The 23692-nt window shown below is 36.7% G+C and overlaps 1 protein-coding gene across 1 annotated transcript in view; it reads left to right on the plus strand.

Moving 5' to 3' along the window:
* Window positions 1-23494, plus strand: part of LOC106870975 (PAX-interacting protein 1) — a 51715-nt gene extending 28221 nt beyond the window's left edge. Inside the window, exons 11-20 of the mRNA XM_089352500.1 lie at window positions 3270-3391; window positions 4159-4343; window positions 7173-7216; window positions 10326-10438; window positions 12836-12923; window positions 15115-15283; window positions 18353-18453; window positions 21132-21266; window positions 21458-21533; window positions 22880-23494. Of these exons, the coding sequence (XP_089208626.1) occupies window positions 3270-3391; window positions 4159-4343; window positions 7173-7216; window positions 10326-10438; window positions 12836-12923; window positions 15115-15283; window positions 18353-18453; window positions 21132-21266; window positions 21458-21533; window positions 22880-22980 (1134 nt within the window). The 3' untranslated portion in view covers window positions 22981-23494. The remainder of the gene's footprint in view (window positions 1-3269; window positions 3392-4158; window positions 4344-7172; window positions 7217-10325; window positions 10439-12835; window positions 12924-15114; window positions 15284-18352; window positions 18454-21131; window positions 21267-21457; window positions 21534-22879) is intronic.
* Window positions 23495-23692: the final 198 nt, after the last annotated feature.

The raw sequence follows: 23692 nt of genomic DNA on the forward strand, positions 1-23692 counted from the left end.
CTTCTGTGATGTGATCTTTGCAGTGCGAGGTCGCGCATTGTCCCGATGAAACATCACTCCTTTTCAATTCACTAAAGCAGGTCTTTTTTTCTTCAAAGCTTCGTTCATACGCTCTAATTGCTGACAGTAGACTTGAGCACTGATTGTTGCATTAGGTGGTAACAATTCAAAGTAAATTACTTCTTTGCAATCTCACCAGATAGAGAGAAGAACCTTTTTTTTCATGAAGTTCCCTTCTCGGTTGTGGTTGAGCTTTTTCTCTTTTACCAAGCCACTGTTTATGATGTTTAACATTTCGATAGAAGATCCATTTTTCGTCACCAGTCACAAGTCTATCCAAAAAGGGTGAAATGAGTTCGTGAGAATTGAGAGAAGAGCAAATGTCAACTTGGGATTTGCGGTTACTTTTGGACAATTCATGAGGCACCCATTTTCCAAGTTTAGGAACCTTTCCAAGTTATTGAAGATGACGACAAGCAGTTGTATGGTTTGAACTAAGCTTTATTGCCAATTCTTCAACTGATAATGCAGGATTTTCTTCAAGTAATGCCTCAAGGAGCTTATCATCAATTTTCATCTTCAAGGCTGAAATCTCCACTTCTGAATTTTGCAAACCATCTTCTGTGGGACTACATTGAGCTCCAATGTCAACTTTGGCTAATAATGCTTTCAAATTTTGGCACAAGGTTAGCAATTTGGAAGGAAGTGGGTTAGTTGATACTATTGACTCTAGTACTTGGTGCTATTTTAATCTTCCCAGAAAGATGAAAAGCAAAGATGCAAAGTTGATCTCTGTGGGACTTGAACATAGAACACAAAGAGCTGAAATATACCACTAAGCATTTTGTCTAATGCTCTAATGCTTCTATCAATCCACTACCCTCAACAGCTGCTGCTGCTGCAGCAGTAGCAGCAGCAGTTGTTATTGTTATGGCAGAGGCTCCACATCTTCACTGCCCTGATGATAATCATCATCATCGTTTAACGTCCGCTTTCCATGCTAGCATGGGTTGGACGATTTGACTGAGGACTGGTGAAACCGGATGGCAACACCAGGCTCCAGTCTGATTTGGCAGAGTTTCTACAGCTGGATGCCCTTCCTAACACCGACCACTCAGATTATAATAATAATAATAATAGTAATGGTTTCAAATTTTAGTACAAGGCCAGCAATTTTGGAGGACAGGTAGGTTGATTACATCAACCCCAATGTTCAAGCGGTTCTTAGTTCATCAACCCCAAAAGTATGAAGGACAAAGTCAACCTTGACAGAGTTTGAACTCAGAACGTAAAGATGGCGTGCTAACAATTCTACCAGTTTGCTGCCTTAATAATAATAATAATAATAATAATAGTAATAATAATAATAATAATAATCCTTTCTACTGAAATTTGGGGGAGGGGACTAGTTGATTACTCAACCCCAAAAGGATGAAAGGCAAAGTCGATCTTGGTGGAATTTGAACTCCGATCGCAACAACAAGCAAAATACCACTAAGCATTTTGCCTGGCATGCTAACATTGCTGCCAGCTCACCACAATGATAACAATAATCATCATTATTATTATTTCTAATATAGGCAGATGAAAATAATTATAACTGTTTCATCTGCCTATATTAGAAATAATAATAATAATAATAATAATAATAATAATAATATATATGTGTAAAGAAATTTGAGAAATTAAGTAAATGTAAGGACCTGGAGATTGAAATACAAAAGTGTGACATCTTAAAGCGAGAACTATTCCTGTTATTGTAGGTGCCCTAGGTATGATAAAAAAAAAGGGATGTCAGAAATATCTAGATAACATCCCAGAAGAACCATGTCTCAGAGAAATCCAAAAGATTATGCTGACAAGTACTGCCCACATCCTTAGAAAAACCCTATCAATTTAAATGTCTGTGTTGTATTACATGAAGATATTTCGCAACTGCTCCTGCCACTTCCCCTCCTCAAGTTTTCAGTCATACTGTAACATCTCTTATCCTTCACTCGCCCTAGGACGCTGGGTGTGTCTCAACAAGTGATTGTAACAAACATGCAGATTAAAAGTAAATGATAAAAATAATAATAATCCTTTCTACTATAGGCACAAGGCCTGAAATTTGTAGGCAGGGGACTATTGGATTACATCGACCCCAGTGTTTCACTGGTACTTAATTTATCAACCCCTGAAAGGATGAAAGGCAAAGTCAACCTCGGTGGAATTTGAACTCAGTACATAATGACAAGCGAAATACTGATAAGCATTTCGTCCAGCATGCTAACGATTCTGCCAACTCGCAATAATAATAATGATAATGATAATAATAACGATAATGATAATACAGTAATCACTCGTCATATCGTGGTGCACCTATCACGCCCTCAGTACATCATGGATTTTTTGGGTAATATATGTAAATTTATATCGCGGACTCCTCAGTATATTGTGGATTTTTGTGGCTGATGGATATTTATATTTTTTTAGATTTTAATTATTTCCATGGTAAAATAAGCATTTTCACGCCTAAAAATTAATAAATTAATAAATGAAAATACAGTACTGTACTACACTGTATAACACATTAATCAAAATATATTAAAAGAAAATACGTAGTGTCGTAGATGAGTAAACAAAGAATCGCACATACTGTACGGAAAACGACACTCACAAGGCAAATGTGTGGTGTTGTTTTGCATTTATAATAAAATAAATATATACAAATTATAAATATAATTTTAAAAAATGCACAGTAGTTTCTACTTTGCGGATTTTCACCTATTGCGGTGGTTTTGGAACGTAACACCTGCGATAGTCAAGGGATTACTGTAATAATAAATAACTTTTAAAAAAACTTAATGCATATAGTAGTTGTATACTGTCAACTTAACGTGACAGTCCCAATAAGGGAATATACTTCTGCTATTTAGCCCTAGGAAGCTGGACCGCTTCCTGTCGGCCTTGACACATTTCCTGTGTCCTTATGTTTGCGAGGGGGAGACAAACTCCTCCACCCAGCTCAGCCTGCATTCAGGGACATGTTTCTGAGTTTTTGCTCGTCATCAGCCTGAAGTAGCATGACTAGCTGACTGAAGAAGTTTGTCAAGCTTTCGCAAACATACTGTTTCAGTGAAACACATTCACTGATTACAAAAATTAGAAATAATACATTTCTAAATCTCTCTGTAAAAACAAAATTCATTTAGTCACTTATTTTATTCATTAAGCATATTTGATGTTTTATTATCATTACTAAGTTATGGTTTCTGTTTGTATTAAAGATCATTACGTTGACCAACTTTGATGGAGAAGAACGACAGCGAGTGAAGCAGATGATCCATGCCATTGGGGCCAAGTACACCGGTTACTTAACACATTGTAATTCTGTATTGGTTTGTAAAAAGTTAGTAGCTCTTCACTTTCTCTTTGTATTTATGTGAATGTGTTGTTTAGTTCTAAGTCAGACCTAACTGAGTAGACCTATAATCAAAGGTGTTCCAACCATGACTATACTGTGATTTTAAATCTATTTATCATAATCATTTTACATCCACTGTTCTCATAGACCAGTGTTCATACATTTCATTACATCTGGATGCCCTTCCTATCAGCAACCATTTTACAGAGTGTACTGTGTGCATTTTCTTGTGGCACCAGCACTAGAGTAGTGATTCATTAGTCCTTGATAAGGCAGAACTAAGATGACCTCTCAATTCTGCGGGGTTTTTTTCACTCGTATGCCATCTGCTTTAGAGTGTGTACTGAGTGCAATTTTTCTCAGTACCAGCACTGGAGCAGTTGTCAAATTCTGACCATGACATGACTAAAAGAGCTTTCAGCTCTACTTTCTTCTGCTCACTCACCAATCACTCCAAAGGTTACACTGAAGAGAGTGGGTCTTTGTCATGGTTCTTGCTCAGAAGTTGAGGTGCCTTGTTCACAGTCTAACTGCTTAAATCTGTTTAATTTCTTTCTCTCTCTCACACACACACACAGTTGATTAAACAAATTTGGTATATTGGTATTAATTAATAAATTATTCTGCTGAACATGAAAAAAAAATCATATTGTAATAACCAGAATTATAATAACAAAAACCATAATAACCTAAATTATAATAACAAGATGTTATAACTAACAAATATATTTTCTTATTTGTTTTTGTTTTAGGCCTGAAGGATTGAAGTTTGAAAAAGCAAAAGAGTGGCGAGTGTCAGTTGTAAATCCTCAGTGGTTGATAGATTTGGTGTTGGGTGATCTTGATGCACTGAGACTCCCTGTGCCCTCCAAATATCTTCAATTAAATCTATCAGACCCTTTCAAATTAGATCTTAACAGAGTATCTCATCTTATGGGTAAGAAACGCTTAAATATAATATAAAGTCTAAAATAGGCTTTTTTTTTTAATGAAATTTTTCTATGATAAAAATTATAATTTAGTATAATACTAGCAGAGATACCTGACCTTGCTCAGGATTAAAATGGCGTAGTTTTTTTTTTGTTATACCTGTTTCAGTCATGTGACTGCAGCCATACTGGAGCATCACCTTTGGTCGAAAAAAATTGACCACAGGATTTATTCTTTGTAAGCCTAGTACTTATTCTGTTAGTGACTTTTGCTGAACCACTAAATTATGAGAACGTAAACACAGCAACATCAGTTGTCAAGCAATGGGGTGGGGGTGGGGCACAAACACAGACACATACACACACACACGCAAATATACACATATATACGACAGACTTATTTCAGTTTCCGTGTATGAAATCCACTCACAAGGCTTTGGTCACCTTAAGGCTATAATATTTATATTTATATATCTATATATATATATATATATATATATATATATATAGTGTAAACAGAGTTAGTAGCTATAATAACTGACTAAGGGATAAAATATCCGTATGTACTATTGGTATTCATTACCCGTGTCATCACCGAGCATTGGTGTGCAGGCACACTATGCACATAGAATGCAGGTAACAACAGGTAAACAAGAGTTTATCAGGAAGCAAATACAAATAATCAGAAAATGGAGAAAACCTCAGATTAACAAATACATCGATTGGACCACGTTTAAAGCTTATTTTTTAATACAAAGCATGACATAACAAATATTTGCCATGTCATTCTTTGTATTAAAAAATAAGCCATAACTGTGGTCCAATTGTTGTGTTTGTTAATCTGGGGTTTTCTCCATTTTCTGATTATTTTTATATATGCCCACTGCTTTTGTCATAGGCGCAGGAGTGGCTGTGTGGTAAGTAGCTTGCTTACCAACCACATGGTTCCGGGTTCAGTCCCAGTGCGTGGCACCTTGGGCAAGTGTCTTCTACTATAGCCTCGGGCCGACCAAAGCCTTGTCAGTGGATTTGGTAGACAGAAACTGAAAGAAGCCCGTCGTGAAGACCCGGCAAGCCAAGTGAGATCGTGGCCAGTGCCCCTGGACTGGCTCTTGTGCGGGTGGCACATAAGACGCACCATTTTGAGCGTGGCCGTTGCCAGTACTGCCTGACTGGCTTTCGTAGGATTTTCGAGCGAGATCGTTGCCAGTGCCCCTGGACTGGCTCTTGTGCGGGTGGCACATAAAAGACACCATTTTGAGCGTGGCCGTTGCCAGTACCGCCTGACTGGCCTTCGTGTGGGTGACACGTAAAAGCACCCACTACACTTTCAGAGTAGTTGGCGTTAGGAAGGGCATCCAGCTGTAGAAACTCTGCCAAATTAGATTGGAGCCTGGTGTTGCCATCCGGTTTCACCAGTCCTCAGTCAAATCGTCCAACCCATGCTAGCATGGAAAGCGGACGTTAAACGATGATGATATATATATATATATATATATATATATATATATATATATATATATATATATATATATATATATATATATATATATATATATATATATATATAGGGTGTTTCAAAAAACTTTATATCATTTGAGGTGTTAATATCACAGAAACTACATAGTCAAAGTAAATGAAACTAAACAGGATTAATGTTGAGCAACATAAGATTTATTCCTCCAAATTTGAATCAGAAATTCAAAAGTATGTGGATTCCATGAACGATTTCACAAAAACTGGCACACAACACATTCACTTTTGGTGAGTCCCTCTCATCCTCAAGGGGATTTTCTTCGCTCCAAATGTGAACATTATGCTTATTGACTTTGCCATTCCTATGAAATGTGGCCTCATCACTGCTTGAACTTGGCTTCTTCAAGTATCTCTTGCACATCAACATAGAATTGTTTGCACTTTTGCTTGTCATCTGCTGTTATGGCCTGAACAAGCTGCAGCTTGTAGGGTTTCATTATCAAGCATTTCCTCAGGACACGCCAAACTGTCATTGGAGGAATCTGGGTTTCCAGACTTGTTCTTCTTATGGGTTTTCTTGGGGCTTTGTAAGAGTTTTTGGCGAACCCGCTCGACCGTCTCTTGCGATGTCAGTGGTCGTATGATCCTTTTGCCCTGCACAGACAGCCTTCCTTGTTAAATTTTTTGTGCCATGTCCAAATCTGCATTGCCGTTGGTGACTTTTTAGAGAACTCTCATAAATGCCCCCTGTTTTTCTCATATATATATATATATATATATATATATATATACACATACATATATGTATATACATATATATACTCATATATACATATGTATATACATATAAATATAAATAAATATATATTTATAAATATATGCATATATATATATATATATATATATATATATATATATATATATATATATATATATACGCATATATACATACATATATATATATACACACACACATACATACATAAATATATATACATACAACATGTATATAAATACAAATTATAAATAATAGAAATGCAACTAATATACATAGATATATAATGAAAGTAATTGAAATTGAAACCATATTATAGTGAAAGTATTAATAGAGATGTTATTGTTTCACCTTTGACATGTAATACAGAAACAGTGTAAAAGATTAGAGATTGCTCCAGGCTCACATCAAGCCAGAAGTTGAAAATTTTTTTGGCCCATGACACTGCATGGTCCCTAAGTAAGGCATGTGTAAAATTTGTATTAAATCTGTTGGGTAGTTCTCAAGTTTTAGTGATGCACACATACAGACAGACACACATTCTCAGTTTTATATATATAAATTACTTTTATTTTTACTTTTTCAGTCGGTTGGTGTACTCCACTTAAAATATCTCGAGATGTTTGGAAGGTAAGGGCTATTTCATTTTATTTTTAATCTTGGCAGCAAGTTTGCAGAGTCATTAGAGCATTTATTGGACTGTTTTATGCTAATTTATTCCAACTCTGTTCAAATTTCATTCATGTCAACTTTACCTTTATCCTTTCATCTTCATCATCACCATTTAACATCCATTTTCCATGCTGGCATAGGTTGGATGGATTGACAGGAGCTGGTGACTCAGAGGACCGCATTGAGTTCCTATGTCTGCTTTTTGTCATAGTTTCTTTGGCTGAATGCCCTTTCTTAATGTCAAGTTGATATATAAAATACAGTCTGGGTCAGTAGAATTGTTAGTGTGTTGAACAGAGCATCTTCTGTTATCTTTTCAGGTTCTTTTGCATTTTGAGTTCAAATACCTCCTGAAAGAAATCCACCTTACTGGAGTCTCATAGATAGGAAGGTTATTGCAAACTGCTGACATGAAGTTTAGTGTAAGAAAGAGACTGCTTATCAAACTGTAATGAACTCACAAAGCTAAAGTATGTAGCATTAGTTCACAAAAGCTCTATGCATTCAGAGGATTATTTTATTTTTAAAACAACCTTAAAAAAAAAACATTTTACACTATTTTCTCCCTACAGCTTAACCATTGGTATATCTGTATAAGAAGTTTGCTTCCCAATCACATGGTTTTGGGTTCAGTTCATCTGTGTGGCACCTTCTGTCTTCTGCTATGGCTCTGGGCTAACCAAAGACTTGTGAGTGTATTTGGTAGATGGAAACTGAAAGAAGCCCAACATATATAAATATAAATATGTGTGTTTTTCCTTGACTTGATATTACATTTAGCTGTAAACAATTGTCACTGTCATACAAGCAGTGTGTTTCATTTCCTATATTTTGCAAGAACATATCTTACCATTGGGAACTATTACCTTGCTTGGAACCAGGTTGGTAACATGAAGGGCATCCAGCCATAGAAAATCTCCCTCAATAAATTCCATCTGACTCATGAAAATATGGAAAAGTGGCCATTACAATGAAATGATGAACTAAATGCTTCAATGAGCAGGTGGTTAATAATAATTAAAAGTGAATTTATTGAACATCGATGTTTAATTGTTGCTTTAGATATCAGATGATAATGCAGATAGGGGTTTAGGGATCATCCTATTATTGGCATTGTTTTGTGAATGTGACCAAGACTTTGAATTCCTAATAGCTAAACCACACTATTTGTAAGGAGATACTCTGGTTGATGTTGCTTCACTCAGATCCACCCTCATTGAATAGATTTACAGGCATTCAAGTCATAGCCATCTTGCTTTTAATAGCATAACATGGACATTATTTACATTTGACGGATATTTGTTCTCATCTTGTTTGTTGTTAACACAACGGTTTGGCTGATATACCCTCCAGCCTTCCGTCAGGTGTCTTGGGGAAATTTCGAACCTGGGTTCTCATTCCTAAGGTACTTTATGATGATGTCGTTGTTGTTGCTGTTACTGTTGCTGTTGCTGCTGCTGTTGCTCAGGTCACTGCCTGGAATTGAACTTGGAATCTTGGGGTTAGTAGCACGTGCTCTAAACCACTGTGCCATATGCCCACGGGTATATGGCGTGATTAAGAGCGCAGGCTACTAACCCTAAGATTCCAAGTTCAATTCCAGGCAGTGACCTGAATAATAATAATTTCAAAAAATACCTTAGGCATGAGAACCCAGGTTCGAAATTTCCCCAAGACACCTGATGAAGGCTGGAGGGTATATCAGCCAAACCGTTGTGTTAACAACAAACAAGATGAGGACAAATATCCGTCAAAGGTAAATAATGTACATAATTCCTCATCTCTTAAGTATAGGAAAAGCATAACATGGAGTAAAGTATCTATTGTGTCCTTTTTTTTTTCATTCAAGAATGTATGGTTTGAAAGAGATTTGTGTGCTATTTCTAGCAGGTCAAACAACCACATAGAGACCCATTTATACAAAGTTAGACACAATAATAGTGTTATTTCTTTAAGGCTTTGTCATCCCAGCAATCGATAGTTGATTCAATGTTTTAGAATGCTGAGCTCAGTTCCACCTGTGGGGAAAATCTAACTACAGCAAAGGGACAGCAGCTGTTTATTTGTTTAACACAATGGAAACTGGAAATAAAGTCTTATATTTAAGCCTAACCTAATGAAATAATTTTTAAAAAAAAATTTCATAAGAAAATGTAGTAGGGGAGACAACCGCCTGAATTTACATTGTTTAAAATTAGAATGTGATGGGAAGTGAATCTGATCTCTGGCAGTAGGGTTAACTTATTAGGCAAGTCTCTATACTTATGATAACTTGCTTTGCTGGAGAAATCTGCTTCTTAGACTTTGCACTCATTGACTCCATTGCCATCTATTTTATCAGGACCAATTTCATTTGTCTATGTTTCATCAATACTGAAGTTGATTCTATAAGCCAACCCTACATCTCTATTAAGATTAAATATTGATTTCTTTGTCTGGCTCCCGTGCTGATGGCACATAAAAAGTACTATCCAAATGTGATTGATGCCAGAGCCACCTGACTAGCCCCTGTGCTGGAGGCACATAAAATGCACCATCTCAACGTGGCCAATGCCAGTGCCCCCTAACTGGCTCCCATGCAGGTGGCATGTAAAAAGCACTATCCAAACATGATCGGTGCCAGGACCGCCTGACTGCCCCCCCCTCCTGCTGGTGTCACATAAAAAGCACCCTCTGAACATGGCCGATGCCAGAACCCCATGACTGGCTCCCGTGCCGGTGGCACGTAAAAAGCACCATTCGAGCATGGTCAGTGCCAGTGCCACTTGACTGACCCCTGTGCCGGTGGCACATAAGAAGCACCCACTACACTCTCAGAGTGGTTGGCATTAGGAAGACCATCCAGTTGTAGAAACATTGCCAGGTTAGATTGGAGCCCGGTACAGCTGCTGGCTCTCCAGACCTCAGTCAAACCATCCAGCCCATGCCAGCATGGAAAATGAACGCTAAACGATGATGATGATTGATTTCTTTGTCTAAAAAAAGAAATCAAAAGATATCATTATTACTTATAAAAATGAGGTTTTTGGTTTTTTTTAATTCATGTTTTTAATTTTTTCTTTCACAGAAATTTACTTCTGTACCCAAAAGAAACTTCATTTCTCATGAAAACACTATTGAGGATGAGTTATCTAATTCTCTTTCATCTGATATTGATGCGCCTGCCAAAAAGAAAGCAAGGTTTGTGAAATGATTTAACCCTTTAGCATTTGGATTATTTTGTCAAATGTAATTGTTATTTATTTATATTGCTTTGAATTAATCATACATTATCTTGTAGCATCAAGATTTTTATGATTGATTGTTTATTTTAAGAATAACATTGTAGGCTTGTTGTGAGATGCCAGATTTGGCCAGTTTGAATGCCAAACAGGTAGAATATTTGAGCCAGATATAGCCAGTTTAAATGATAAAGTGTTAAGTAATTTGATTGAGTTGTAGCTTTGTGGTTAAGAATTTGCTTCACACACATGTAACCATATGACATGGGTTCAGTTCTATCATGCAGTACTTCAGATGTAAGGCCCCACTATCCCTGAAGATCTCTTCTAGAAAATGTATATATTCAACATAGCAAAGACTGCAAGTCGAAAACTGGCTTTCCTCTTGAGAGCCAGAAAATAATTCAGCTACTGATAATTCTTCTCTACAAAGCTCATGTAAAGCCTACAATGGAACACTGTTCACACATCCGGGACAGTGTTGCTGCTACACATACACATGTTCTTGACTGTATCTAAAGAAAACCCATTTGACTGAATGACATGAAATTGTTTTGCACTTCAGTCTCTAGTCCACAGAAAGCTAGCCTCTCTTTCTCCCTTTCTCTCTCTCTCTCCCTTTCTCTCTCTCTCTCTCTCCCTTTCTCTCTCTCTCTCTCTCTCCCTTTCTCTCTCTCTCTCTCTCCCTTTCTCTCTCTCTCTCTCTCCCTTTCTCTCTCTCTCTCCCTTTCTCTCCCCCTTCTCTCTCTCTCCCTTTCTCTCTCTCTCTCTCTCTCCCTTTCTCTCTCTCTCCCTTTCTCTCTCTATATCTCTCTATCTCTGTCTGTCTGTCTGTCTGTCTGTCTGTCTGTCTGTCTCTCTCTATCTCTGTCTGTCTGTCTGTCTCTCTCTCTCTCTCTCCCTCCCTTTCTCTCTCTCTCTCTCTATCTCTCTCTCTCTCTCTCTCTCTCTCCTGCTATTGGAATGGCCTCTCTGCCAACTGCTGACTGACTAGTCTTGTATCACCTCCATTCAGACTACTCATGACTCAAACATCTCTTCTTTCATTACCTGTCTCTCCTATCATTGTGTGCCTCTTCCCCACTTCTAGGCCTTGCACTAACCACTACGTGGGATCTGTTTCTGTTGTGGTGGAGTCCAAACACCTCCGTGAAAGGATAAATGAACGGTTCTGAAATGTATAGATACGCATGCGTGCTGGAGATAGAAGAAGAGTGTTGTATGCGCAGCCATATATTATATAGAGAGCTGTAGAAGCCATTAAGAAGTGATATCGCTGGATTATGTGTTGGTGATTTGAACAGTTGATAAATGAATATACTATAAGTCCGCAACTACATTAATACATCATAACAGTGGATCACTCTTAATTTTCCCTTCAGCTGACTTTGCCTTCAGGATCATTGAGATATTTTAGCCAGTTTCTCTTATCAAACTAGAAAGCATTGGATATATGCAAAAACTGTCTGAAGTCAGATCATACTAAAACAGTAGCCTAACTTGTATTAATGGAGATAGTGTTAATCACATCCAGTTGTATTGGCTGTTTAACTCCCTAGATCAGTTCTGATTGAAGAGACCTATGAACAAAGCTATTCCAGCTTTGATTATCTTGTGCCTTTGGATATCTCGTGCAACATTATCCAATGTTGAGTGTGATTTGAGGAAATTAGACTGCTATTCCTAGTTGAGCATGTTAGATATCCCCACAAATCACATACTGCCTTCTTTTACACTGTCCTCTTTGATCTCAGTAGGATATGGAACAACCCAGTTGGGTTCTGAATGGAAATGAAAATTAGTTGAAATAATAACAGTTTGAAAATAAATTCAAATTACGACAAACGTAAATAAACAAACGAAGTTTGCCTTTAGAAGCGTTGAGATGTCTTAGAAAGTTAAAGAAGTGATTTTAAATTCTCAATCACAGAATAATGCTAATAATATAGCCTGAACAGGATAAACTACCCCTATTTTGCAGAAAAAAGTGTAGGTGGCTAGCGATTGAGAATTTAAAATCACTTCTTTAATTTGAAAATAGTATTGTACATGATGTGTAATTTGCTATTTTAAACCTAATTGGTTCTTAATATTGATTTCAAATTTTGGCACATGGTCAGCAATTTTTATGTTGATTACATCAACCCCAATGTTCTTTGGTACTTATTTCATCGACCCCTAAAGTCAGCTCTGGCAACATTTGAACTCAGAATGTAGGCAGAAGAAATGTTGCTAAATATTTTTCATGGCACATTAATGATTCTGCCATCTCACCGCCTTAAATTGGTTCTTAATATTGATCTTCTTTAGTATCTGACCTATCCATATATGCACAATATAATTTGTATTCCTTTAGGTTAATGAATGAAGCTGTATCTGTGACTACAAACCCCAAAATATTGTTTACTGGTTTTGGGAATAATACTGTGAGAAAGTTCCGTGGGGTGAGTATTAATTTTGACACACTTTACATTGTTGTTTAATCTCAAGTCAGACCTGAATTATCAGACCTTTGATCTAAGCTGTTCCACATATGGCTATCTTGTCTTTTATTTAGGTATAATGTATACTAAGATACATTATCTATGTCCTTCCTTTTTTAAGAACGTAATGGTTTAATGGAATTTTGGCTGCTATATTTAGCAGGTTGATTAATGTAAGGCTAAACATTTTGGCATAAGGCCAGTAATTTTGGGGGAGGGGTATAGTTGATTACATCAATCCTAGTGTTCAACTTGCACTTACTTTATCAGCCCCAAAAAGATGAAAACCAATGTTGACCTTGGAATTTGAATTCTAAACATAAAAACGGATGAAATGCTGCTAAGCATTTTGCCCAGTATGCTAATGATTCTGCCAGCTTGTCGCCTTCATAAGGCTAAATATTGATGTTCACTTTTTAGTGTATTGTATTGTTTCTTATTACCACTGATCTCCCAATCTAACCAAGAAAGCTATGTTTGGTTTTTCTGTTGTTGCTGCTGCTATTTGTCAGTTGTCACAGTTCCTGCCAGAAGTATTACAGGGTATTTGAACTCAGAATGCTCACAGTCAGAACAGATACTGCAAGGCATCTCATCTGACACTCTAAATCTCTGTCATTCCACAGCTCTGGACTGGTACTTTATTTAGGTGCATTTAGCAATGCCACCACCACTGCTGGACAATTTTTATCTGCTATTGATATATTTCTCCATAAGAGATTTCTTCAGAAGAGATGACTATAGTAGTTAATTAGTTTTTCCATGATGTATCTGCTTTATGTATGATACACAGATTGCTATTTTAAACTTATAATGCTTCTGTTGCACATAACAAACATATATATATATATGGGGATGGGGGTGGGAAACAGGAAGGGAATCCAGCTGCAGAAAATCTGCCTCATTGAATTCCATCTGATCCATACAGACATGGAACGGTGGACGTTAAAATGATGATTGTGGTAGACATATGTGTACACATACGCACATGTTTCTATTACATGTGGTTTGAGCAGAACTAATACATGTGACAAAAATACCTTGCAGTGTTTAGGTCAGTGAGTTTTCTCTTTGTTCACCATTCATTTTTAATGAAATTTGATGGAGTTTAATACCTGACAAAAAAAACTGCAGGCAATATCATCAACTAAAAACATTGACGGCGAAGGCATCTCATTGATGATATCCAGTAACTGAAACCAGTATATAATATATTTTTACAATTTTAAAAAATACTGGTCCATAATGTTTGGACTCCATAGGATTTCGGCTTCTTGTGGATATAGATAGGTTTAGTAACATCAATCATATACAATGCCTGATGTGGTCTACTAGCAGAAATGTGTGTATAGTTAAGATGTTTGCTTTGCAACTATGTGATTCTTGATTCGGTCTCACAGTGTAGAAGCTTGGGCAAGTAAGTGACTTACACTCAATTGTAGAATTTGGTAGAAGGAAACTGTGCTGGAGCCCATAATGTATATATGTTTATATGTATGTATAAGTAGGTAGATAAGTTTGCAGATGCACACATGGATGAATGGATCCTCAGACATCTCTTCTATATTAGATGCAACTATCATTAGACTTTCCAGCTGGATTCCCAAGCATGACCAAGTGAGACTATAGATATTGGGTCATTTCACCTGTGGTCTACCTGTAGGTGTCTTGCTTGTTGGTTTGGCTTGTAGAATATGTCTTGCAATCCTTTGTTGCAACATTATAATAATTCATAGGACTGGTGCTTTGACTTCTCAATATGGAGAAGTAGCAGCTTTAACCTAGAGATACTCTCTGACCTTTGAGCTATCCATCCTATCAAGCAACATTACCATTACTCTAGAAATCTTTCAGAGGAACCCCATGTAGGTCTACATAATAATTCTCAAATATAAACGTCTGGATTCTCTTCTCCCTCACTGCATATAATCTCACTGAAATGTAGAAACTTTTCTACACAATAACTCTGCTTGTTCTACTTCACCTGACTGGTTAAAAAACTGGGTTGGAGCCTTGATTACTCCTACTTCATACTTAATTGTTAGCAACAGAAAGCTACATCCAACCACATGTGAAACCAATTTACCTGCTTTGAAAAACAAAGAAGAAAAAGTTATGAACATTAAACAGAAAACATTCCTTTCTTTTGCAGATGGTGGAGAAGTTAGGTGGCTGTGTTACTGATAATCCACGCCAATGTACTCACCTGGTTGCCAAGTCCCTATGTAGAACTGTGAAATTCTTTATAGCAATTAATGTATGTAAATATATCGTGAACAAAGACTGGCTTGAAGACAGCATTACCAAAGATAAATTCCTTGGTAAGTTCCAACTTTTGTAACTGCTTACTCTTTTACTCTTTTACTTGTTTCAGTCATTTGACTGCGGCCATGCTGGAGCACCACCTTTAGTCGAGAAAATCGACCCCAGGACTTATTCTTTGTAAGCCTAGTACTTATTCTATCGGTCTCTTTTTGCCGAACTGCTAAGTTACGAGGACGTAAACACACCAGCATCGGTTGTCAAGCGATGGTGAGGGAACAAACACAGACACACAAACACACAAATATGTATATATATATACATATATATGATGGGGTTCTTTCAGTTTCCGTCTACCAAATCCACTCACAAGGCCTTGGTCAGCCCGAGGCTATAGTAGAAGACACTTGCCCAAGGTGCCACGCAGTGGGAATGAACCCGGAACCATGTGGTTGGTAAGCAAGCTACTTACCACACAGCCACTCCTGCTTGTTCATAGATGTTTCACAACTTTCTGAAATTGTCTTTCATCATGTGTGTGTATGTGTACATGTGTGCATACATGTTTGTATATATGGATATGTGTGCCTGCTAACATGTTTATATATATGCATGTCTGTGTTTGTGTATGAAGTTGTTCTTTTGCCTCAGATCAGTCCCGGTTGTGAATACCTACAATCAAAGGCGTTCCAGCTGTGAATGTCTCAGCTTTTGATATATCAGAGACTAAATTGTTCAGTGTATCCTTTTTAAAGACATTGGATGTGATACGAGGGAGGTTTGGGTTCTATTCTTTGCAGATCAAGTGACTAGATAGAGGCTCCTAAATCAGCTGATATGCTTGCCAACATACATGTTTTTTTTTTGTGTGTATGTGCATATTTGTATTTGTAATATGTATATGCTTTCTCTACCTACTTTTATTAATAAAAAACAATAATTTTATTATTTATTATTTTTCTCATCATTTATCAGTAAATTTTATGCAAAATAAAATATTGGTTTCAAATTTTGGCACAAGGTCCAGAAGTTTTGAGGGAAATGTGGAAGTTGATTACATTGATCCCAGCTATCAACTGGGATTGTTTTATCGACCTCCTAAAAGATGAAGGGCAAAGTCAACCTCAGTGGCATTTGAACTCATAACATAAAGACAGGCAAAATACCACAAAGCATTTTGCTCAGAGTGCTAACAAGTCTATCAGCACACCACCATAATGTAAAATGAAATATTAAAACGTAATTTGTTGGGTTATCATCATCATCATCATTTAACATCCGTTTTCCATGCTAGCATGGGTTGGATGGTTTGACTGGAGCTGGCCAAGCAGAAGACTGCACCAGACTTCTGTGTCTGTTTTGGCATGGTTTTTATGGCTGGATGCTTTTTCTAACACCAACCACCCACCCACCCATCAGAACGGACTGAGTGCTTTTTACATGGCACAAGCACAGGCGAGGTCAGGTTTGGCAAAGTTTTTACAGTTGGATGCCCTTCCAAACACCAACTACTCTACAGTGTGGACTGAATGCTTTTTACATGGCACTAGGACTGGCAGGGTCACCAAGTAATTTACAAGACAAAAATCCTTTGAAAGGAGAGGGGACATTGGTGGAGGTGATCTTGTGTCAGATAATGAAATGTAAAATGAAATATTCAAAAGTAATGTATTGGATTATAGCAAATTATCTACTCTTGTTGCAGATGTACAACACTGCATGTTTATGATCTTAGAAGGCTTTTAATTCTTTTAATACCAACTCACCTGAGACCAAAATGATCTAAATTAAAATATGTAAATTTAAATTCTGAACATTAGCAAAATTATTTATTAAATTCTTCATTATTTTCAAAATTAATTGAAATAATGCTGTGTATTTCAACAGAAATGTGTTGATAAAAACGGTAAATAAAAGTTAGGCCTACCAACAGAGATCTATGTTTCTCTCTCTCTCTCATACACACACACACATGTTGTACATGGACTTTTACACCTATAATAGACCATAGCCACAAGAAGCTAGATACATTTGCTGTTAAAAACTGAAGGAAATTTACACAAGAAAAATATCAGTTTTATTTTTAAAACATTTTTAAGGTTAGTTCTTAAAAAGATTGGGCTCACCAAATTTTTCAAATGTGTCATGATAGTTGTTAACCACGGCTATAAATAAATGATGCACTTTTAGCCTTTGTCTTTTTTATAGGTTTCTTTTTTTACATCTTTATTAAGGTTTTTTCCTTGCAGATTTTATTTATTTATTTATTTTTTTACATTTAATTACCTCCCTTCTGGTAACCCACTTTACCTCTCTGGAGTTACATCATGTTGCTTTAATATTTGAATCCAGTAAGGTGGCGAGCTAGCAGAAATGTTAACACGCCAGGCAAAATGCTACTAGGTCGACTTTGCCTTTCATCCTTTCGGGGGCGATAAATTAAGTACCAGTTGCATACTGGGGTTGATCTAATCGACTGGCCACCCCTTCCCAAAATTTTCAGGCCTTGTGCCTTGAGTAGAAAAGAATATTTGAATCCAATTCTTATTCAGGAACCCTCAAAATTATTGAGTTTCAATTAGTTTACAAGTAACTGTGGGTATATTTTATAAACAATATGCAGATTTCCTGTACTCTTTTACTCTTTTACTTGTTTCAGTCATTTGACTGCGGCCATGCTGGAGCACCGCCTTTAGTCGAGAAAATCGACCCCAGGACTTATTCTTTGGATGCCTAGTACTTTTTTCTATCAGTCTCTTTTGGTGAACCGCTAAGTTACGGGGACGTAAACACACCACCATCGGTTGTCAAGCGATGTTGTGGGGACAAACACAGACACACGAACAAATACACACACATACATATATATATATATATATACATATATATATATATATATATATATACATACATATATACGACAGGCTTCTTTCAGTTTCCGTCTACCAAATCCACTCACAAGGCTTTGGTCGGCCCGAGGCTATAGTAGAAGACACTTGCCGAAGCTGCCACGCAGTGGGAATGAACCCGGAACCATGTGGTTGGTAAGCAAGCTACTTACCACACAGCCACTCCTATGCCTGTACATATTTTAATTTTAATTCCTCTTGGTTATTTCTTTCACTCAGATGAAGAACTCTATGTACTGAAAGATGGAGAGGCTGAAAAAACTTTGCAGTGTGACCTGACATTTTCTTTGCAAAGAGCCAGGACTCGTCCTCTATTCAAGGTAACTACTGGATTTTGTTTCTCTTTTCATTATGTGTTTGGGGTTTTTTTGGGGGTTTCTTTCAACATTTTTTTACATTTGTTGCTAACATAGATTAGGTGTGTAAATGTGGAGCATTAGTTGGATATTAGCCAAATGTGCTTAACTACCGACAGGTCGCTCATATATATATATATATATATATATATATATATATATATAACAAATGATATATGAGCATATGCATGTATACATACATATATGTACATACCTACATCTACATGTATATATAGATGCATATTCAGGTACAGGACGTTAGAAAAATGAACGGGAGCATAAAAACAAAACAGACTTTGTTTACAGACAACAGAACGAACACATAGGAAAACAAACAAGCCACTTGGAATTATTCCTTCATCAGCTGCCTCTATTCTAAAACTAGGCATTTCGAAGATAAGGCAGGACGCACTCTTAGAATAGTTTCTTCCTGAGTAGTGGATTAACCCACTAAGCAGAGGATTCCAAGGTAGCAAACACAAACCAAGACAGGAAAAATTGGACAGTGGAAACAACACTGTTTTATATATATATATATTTGTGTTTTATGATGTGTTCCTTGTAAACACATTTAATTCTCAACACCTCACCTCACTTAGTTCTTTTAAATATATCAGCACAGTAAACTCTGGTGCATTTCTGTTGATAGTAAATCCCAACAGAGTTCATTGTGGATAATAGTAAACTTTTCCAGCCCCCACTAACAGTTGCCTGTTGCAAACATTGAACTAGGAACCGTCAATAATATCTTTTGCTTGTTTTACTTGCCCTGGTTTGCCTTGGAGGTTTCATGAAAGAAAAATTGTTATTACTGTTATTGTTATTACAGAACCTGCCCAGCTCTCTCTTCCTAATTGTGTAACCTGAACTGGTGCACAATGTACCACATGCCTGACACAAATGGATGCACGCTAGGGAAAGTATGGATGTAAAACTGAAGTAGACTGATGCTGATCTCCCTTACTGTCTTATTCCAATATCTAGTGTGAAATTCCCTTTGCTGAAGATTTATCTGATAATCCAGATACACATTTCAGTAGATAGTCTTCTCTACTCTAGGCACAAAGCTTGAAATTTTGAGGGAGGGGCCAGTTGAATAGATCGACCCCAGTACGCAACTGCTACTTAATTTATCGACCCCGAAAGGATGAAAGGCAAAGTCAACCTCAGCAGAATTTGAACTCAGAACATAAAGACAGACGAAATACTGCTAAGCATTTCGCCTGGCATGCTAACGTTTCTTCCAGCTTGCCGCCTTACATTTAAGTAGATATTGCCAACATAACTGGGGATAAAATGCAACATATGAAACTGCAGTGGGACACATCAAATCACTTACAGCCAAGGTTAGGATTTTTGAACAGGTTTATTCCTGTTTTGTTAGTATAATCCATAGGATGTAACTTTATGATATATGATCATCGTCATTTAATGTTCTGCTTCCATACTGACATGGGTTGGACAATTTAACAGGGTTTGACAAATTAGAGGACTGCATTAAGCATCATATAGTGTCTTCTTTGACATGGTTTCTACGACTGAGTACTCTTCCTAATGCCAACCACTTTACAGAGTGTCTTGGGTGCTTTTTCCATAGCAGAAATTTTCCAAGGTAATACCTGCCTTCTCCAACTTATGCTAGGTAGTTCTTGATTCTACACTAGGTTCAACCATCCTTTTGATAGGTGTTTTTTTTTTTTTTTTTTTTTTTTTTTTTTTTTTTTTTGCAGGGTTTCTAACAACCCTCTTTACCATACTAGCCTTATGAAGCTGGCAGTTTAGTTGCTGATATCCCAACCATAGAACAAGTTGTACTAATACATGTACTGGTAGCACTTATAAGCAACCTGACATAATATGGATAAGGCATTGGTACACAAATGGATAAAACAATTGTATCAGTTTGAAGTTAGTGCGTTGGAGAATAGAGAACCCATTTGTTTAAGCTCATTGCATAAACTGTGCCGAGTAGAAGGATAAGTTGTTTCTTCATGTACACTGATGTGTAAGGATCAATAGTGTGTAGCAACTCTGAGAGCATAAGGTTGGTCAGAGTGGCAACTCTGGACACCAAAGAGTGATCATAGTGATTAGATGAATTAAAATAGAGAGCCATGGGTTTACTCCCTGAGCGTTGTGATGAATACTTTGGGGATACTCATAGAGCAGTTCTTTAAATGGTATCCTAAATTATGCACTGCAAAATTTGCTTACACAGTTTCACTTCGATGAAAATTTTTCAAAATTGAAGTTGACTTTTAGAGATGAAAACTTCTGAAAATACAGCATTTTCTTTTTATCCCAGGTCAGTCTTGATCAAACATTCTAACAATGACTGTCCTCTGTTTTTAAATGCATCTAGCACTATATAATCTAATATATCCTTTTGTTACTTGAAATAATGTGTGATTTGTGGGAGATTCAACTGCTATTTCTAGCAGCTTGACTCCATCAGAGTAATCTTGTTGGGTTGCATCATCTGAAATATTTACTAGATTATTGGTATGATTTCTCATTCCTTTAGGCATTTATAGACTGAAGTGCTCCACCCAGAAACACAATGAGATAGATGCTTGATGTAGGCTTGAACCCTTATTCATCTCTCCAGTCATTTCAAATTATTTATTCATTTTATCCCACAGGGTTTTATATTTTACATTACACCAAGTGTCGTGCCTTCTCCCAAAGACTTGCAGGCTATTATTGAAAGTGCTGGTGGTAGCGTTATTAAGCGGCGCCTCTCAGCTAAGCAAATTGCATCATTGCGGGATGACAAGGTAGGTTGGATCCACCTCTCTCTCTCTCTCTTTCTCAATTTCATTGTCCCTCTCTCAGTTTCTCTCTCTCTCTCTCAGTTTCATTGTCTTTCTCAATTTCTCTCTCTCTCGTCTGAGTACAGGTTTCTTTTACTTCTTTTAACTCTTTTCAATTTTATCATTTTAGCAATTTATTATATTCTCTTCCTCAGGGAAATCCTACATTTATTGTGATTACATGCCCCAACGATGTGCATTTGTGTCGGGACCTTATGGCTCGTCGACTTGGTAAGACTTTTCTATGATTTGTATGGAAACAGTTGCTTTTGTTGTTGTTACTTAGCCCTTGTTGACCTCTGTTTGAGTGGATGTATGACCAAAAGTAATCCATTCATGACCACCTCTGTTTTTCCTATGTGAGATGAACCCAGGATTACATTATCAAATATGTCCTTTTTTAAGATGGCGAGGTTTGATTTGTGAATGATTTAACTGCTATTTCTAGCAGGTCAAGCGACTACATTGAGGCTCTGTCATTGGTTCAGTTTCAGATCTCTACAAGCTGGCCTGTGATGCAGGTTTGGTTCCTACTGGAACCATTTTCATCATCCTCATCATCATCATCGTTTAATGTCCGCTTTCCATGCTAGCATGGGTTCAGACGGTTACACCAGGCTCCAATCTGATTTGGCAGAGTTTTTCATTTACTCCTTGTACATATGATTTCTTGTGTTAGTAAAATCAAGTTTTTGGTGGAGGGTGAGATTAAAAGAATATTGTGAATAGGGAGGTAATGCCCTTCATTATTGACAACTGGCTAAATTGGCGTAAACATATTTTTGCATATCTAGAACTACATGTCTTCTACTATGACTTCAAGCTGACTACTACTTTTTTACTACACTTCTCCAAAATCATGTTTATATTGAATATCGAATTTATCAGTTGTTTTACATACCTAGGTAGTGGCAGAAATGGAAAAGCAAAAATCGATGCTAAGTCTAGACTTGTCAAAATCGAGACCAATATGGTCATGTTCCTCCATTCATGAATGGTTTAAATTTAGTCTATACACATCTATTGTCATTCCTACAGCATTGTATGCAAATGAAACATGGAGGTAGACAGACAAGATTTGCAATATGGTGAATGTTTTCTGTCATTAGAGCCTTAGAAATATCCTGAAAATCATCTGCTGTGACCACGTCACAAACAGTGAAATTGCGAGAAGAACTCACCAAATTAAATTGAAGGATACCATCACAACTAGAACAACGGAAGCTGATTGGCCACATATTGCGCTTACCATTGGAGAATCCAGCAAGGACAACCATCAAGTGGACAGTTGAAGTAGGGAAACGTGACAAAGAGTTGTGCAGGAAGACTTTATCAAGAAGGATGCAATTTAGCTCAGAATGGTATTGCTTGGAGAGCTCTCATTGCCTGATACTCTTTCAGTGAATGGAGATAACCTAATGCAACTTAACATTGAAAATTAAAACAGATGGGCGATAGTCTATTCATTAGGAATGTAGGGATAAAAGCCTTAAAAAATATTTGATTTTAAATATCAATTTGTGAAGTATTTTCCTTGATTGTCACTATTTTCATTCTATGGTTTCTCTCATTTTCAGCTGTCTTCAATTCAGAATTCGTCCTAACTGGTGTCTTGCGACAAGAGATAGATTTTGAACTATTCCAACTTCCAGCTTCAGACTTAATTCGGCAAGTATAGTGGACCAAATTGAAAACTTCTGTGTTTAGGAATTATGTAGCATAATCCTATTCAGATGCTTGGGTTCTTTTGACTGGATTTATATACAGGCTACAATCTATGTAAATTTAACTATACTTTTAAAAACTGTTTTTTTAATTGAAAGTTACTAGTACACTCGCATTCACACATTCTTATAAAAACAAAGTTTCATATACATGGATACACACTCACAAAAATGCAACTTTTAATCTGTTGCTCTCCTCATTTCAATCGCAAGTATATATGACCACTTATGCATACACATACATACCATTTCTCATTTCCATTCATATGTGCATGTATACATTCAATCACATGCATTTGCAAACACCTTTACTATCACTCCTTTGCACACTCATTTGATTACATATTTTCATACTCACACACAAACACACATTTTATCACCAGTTCATGTGTAAACATTTCTTTGATGACATGTATCAATAAAAAAATATGTATTTTAGTGCATGCTTACTCACTCATATGCAACAAATATACACACTTAGAGTTTATTTATTTTTCACTTTGGTATATCATCTTGAGTGTCTGTCACAGTCTTTTTAATATGTTAATATGATTACTTCTCAAAAGATTCCCTTCTATATATGTATGTGTGTGTGTGTGTATATATATGTATATACACACACATATGCATACACATCTATACACACACATATATATGCACACACAC

Source organism: Octopus bimaculoides, chromosome 5, assembly GCF_046866305.1.
Source record: "Octopus bimaculoides isolate indiv1 chromosome 5, ASM4686630v1, whole genome shotgun sequence".
In the NCBI taxonomy this organism is placed as follows: domain Eukaryota; kingdom Metazoa; phylum Mollusca; class Cephalopoda; order Octopoda; family Octopodidae; genus Octopus; species Octopus bimaculoides.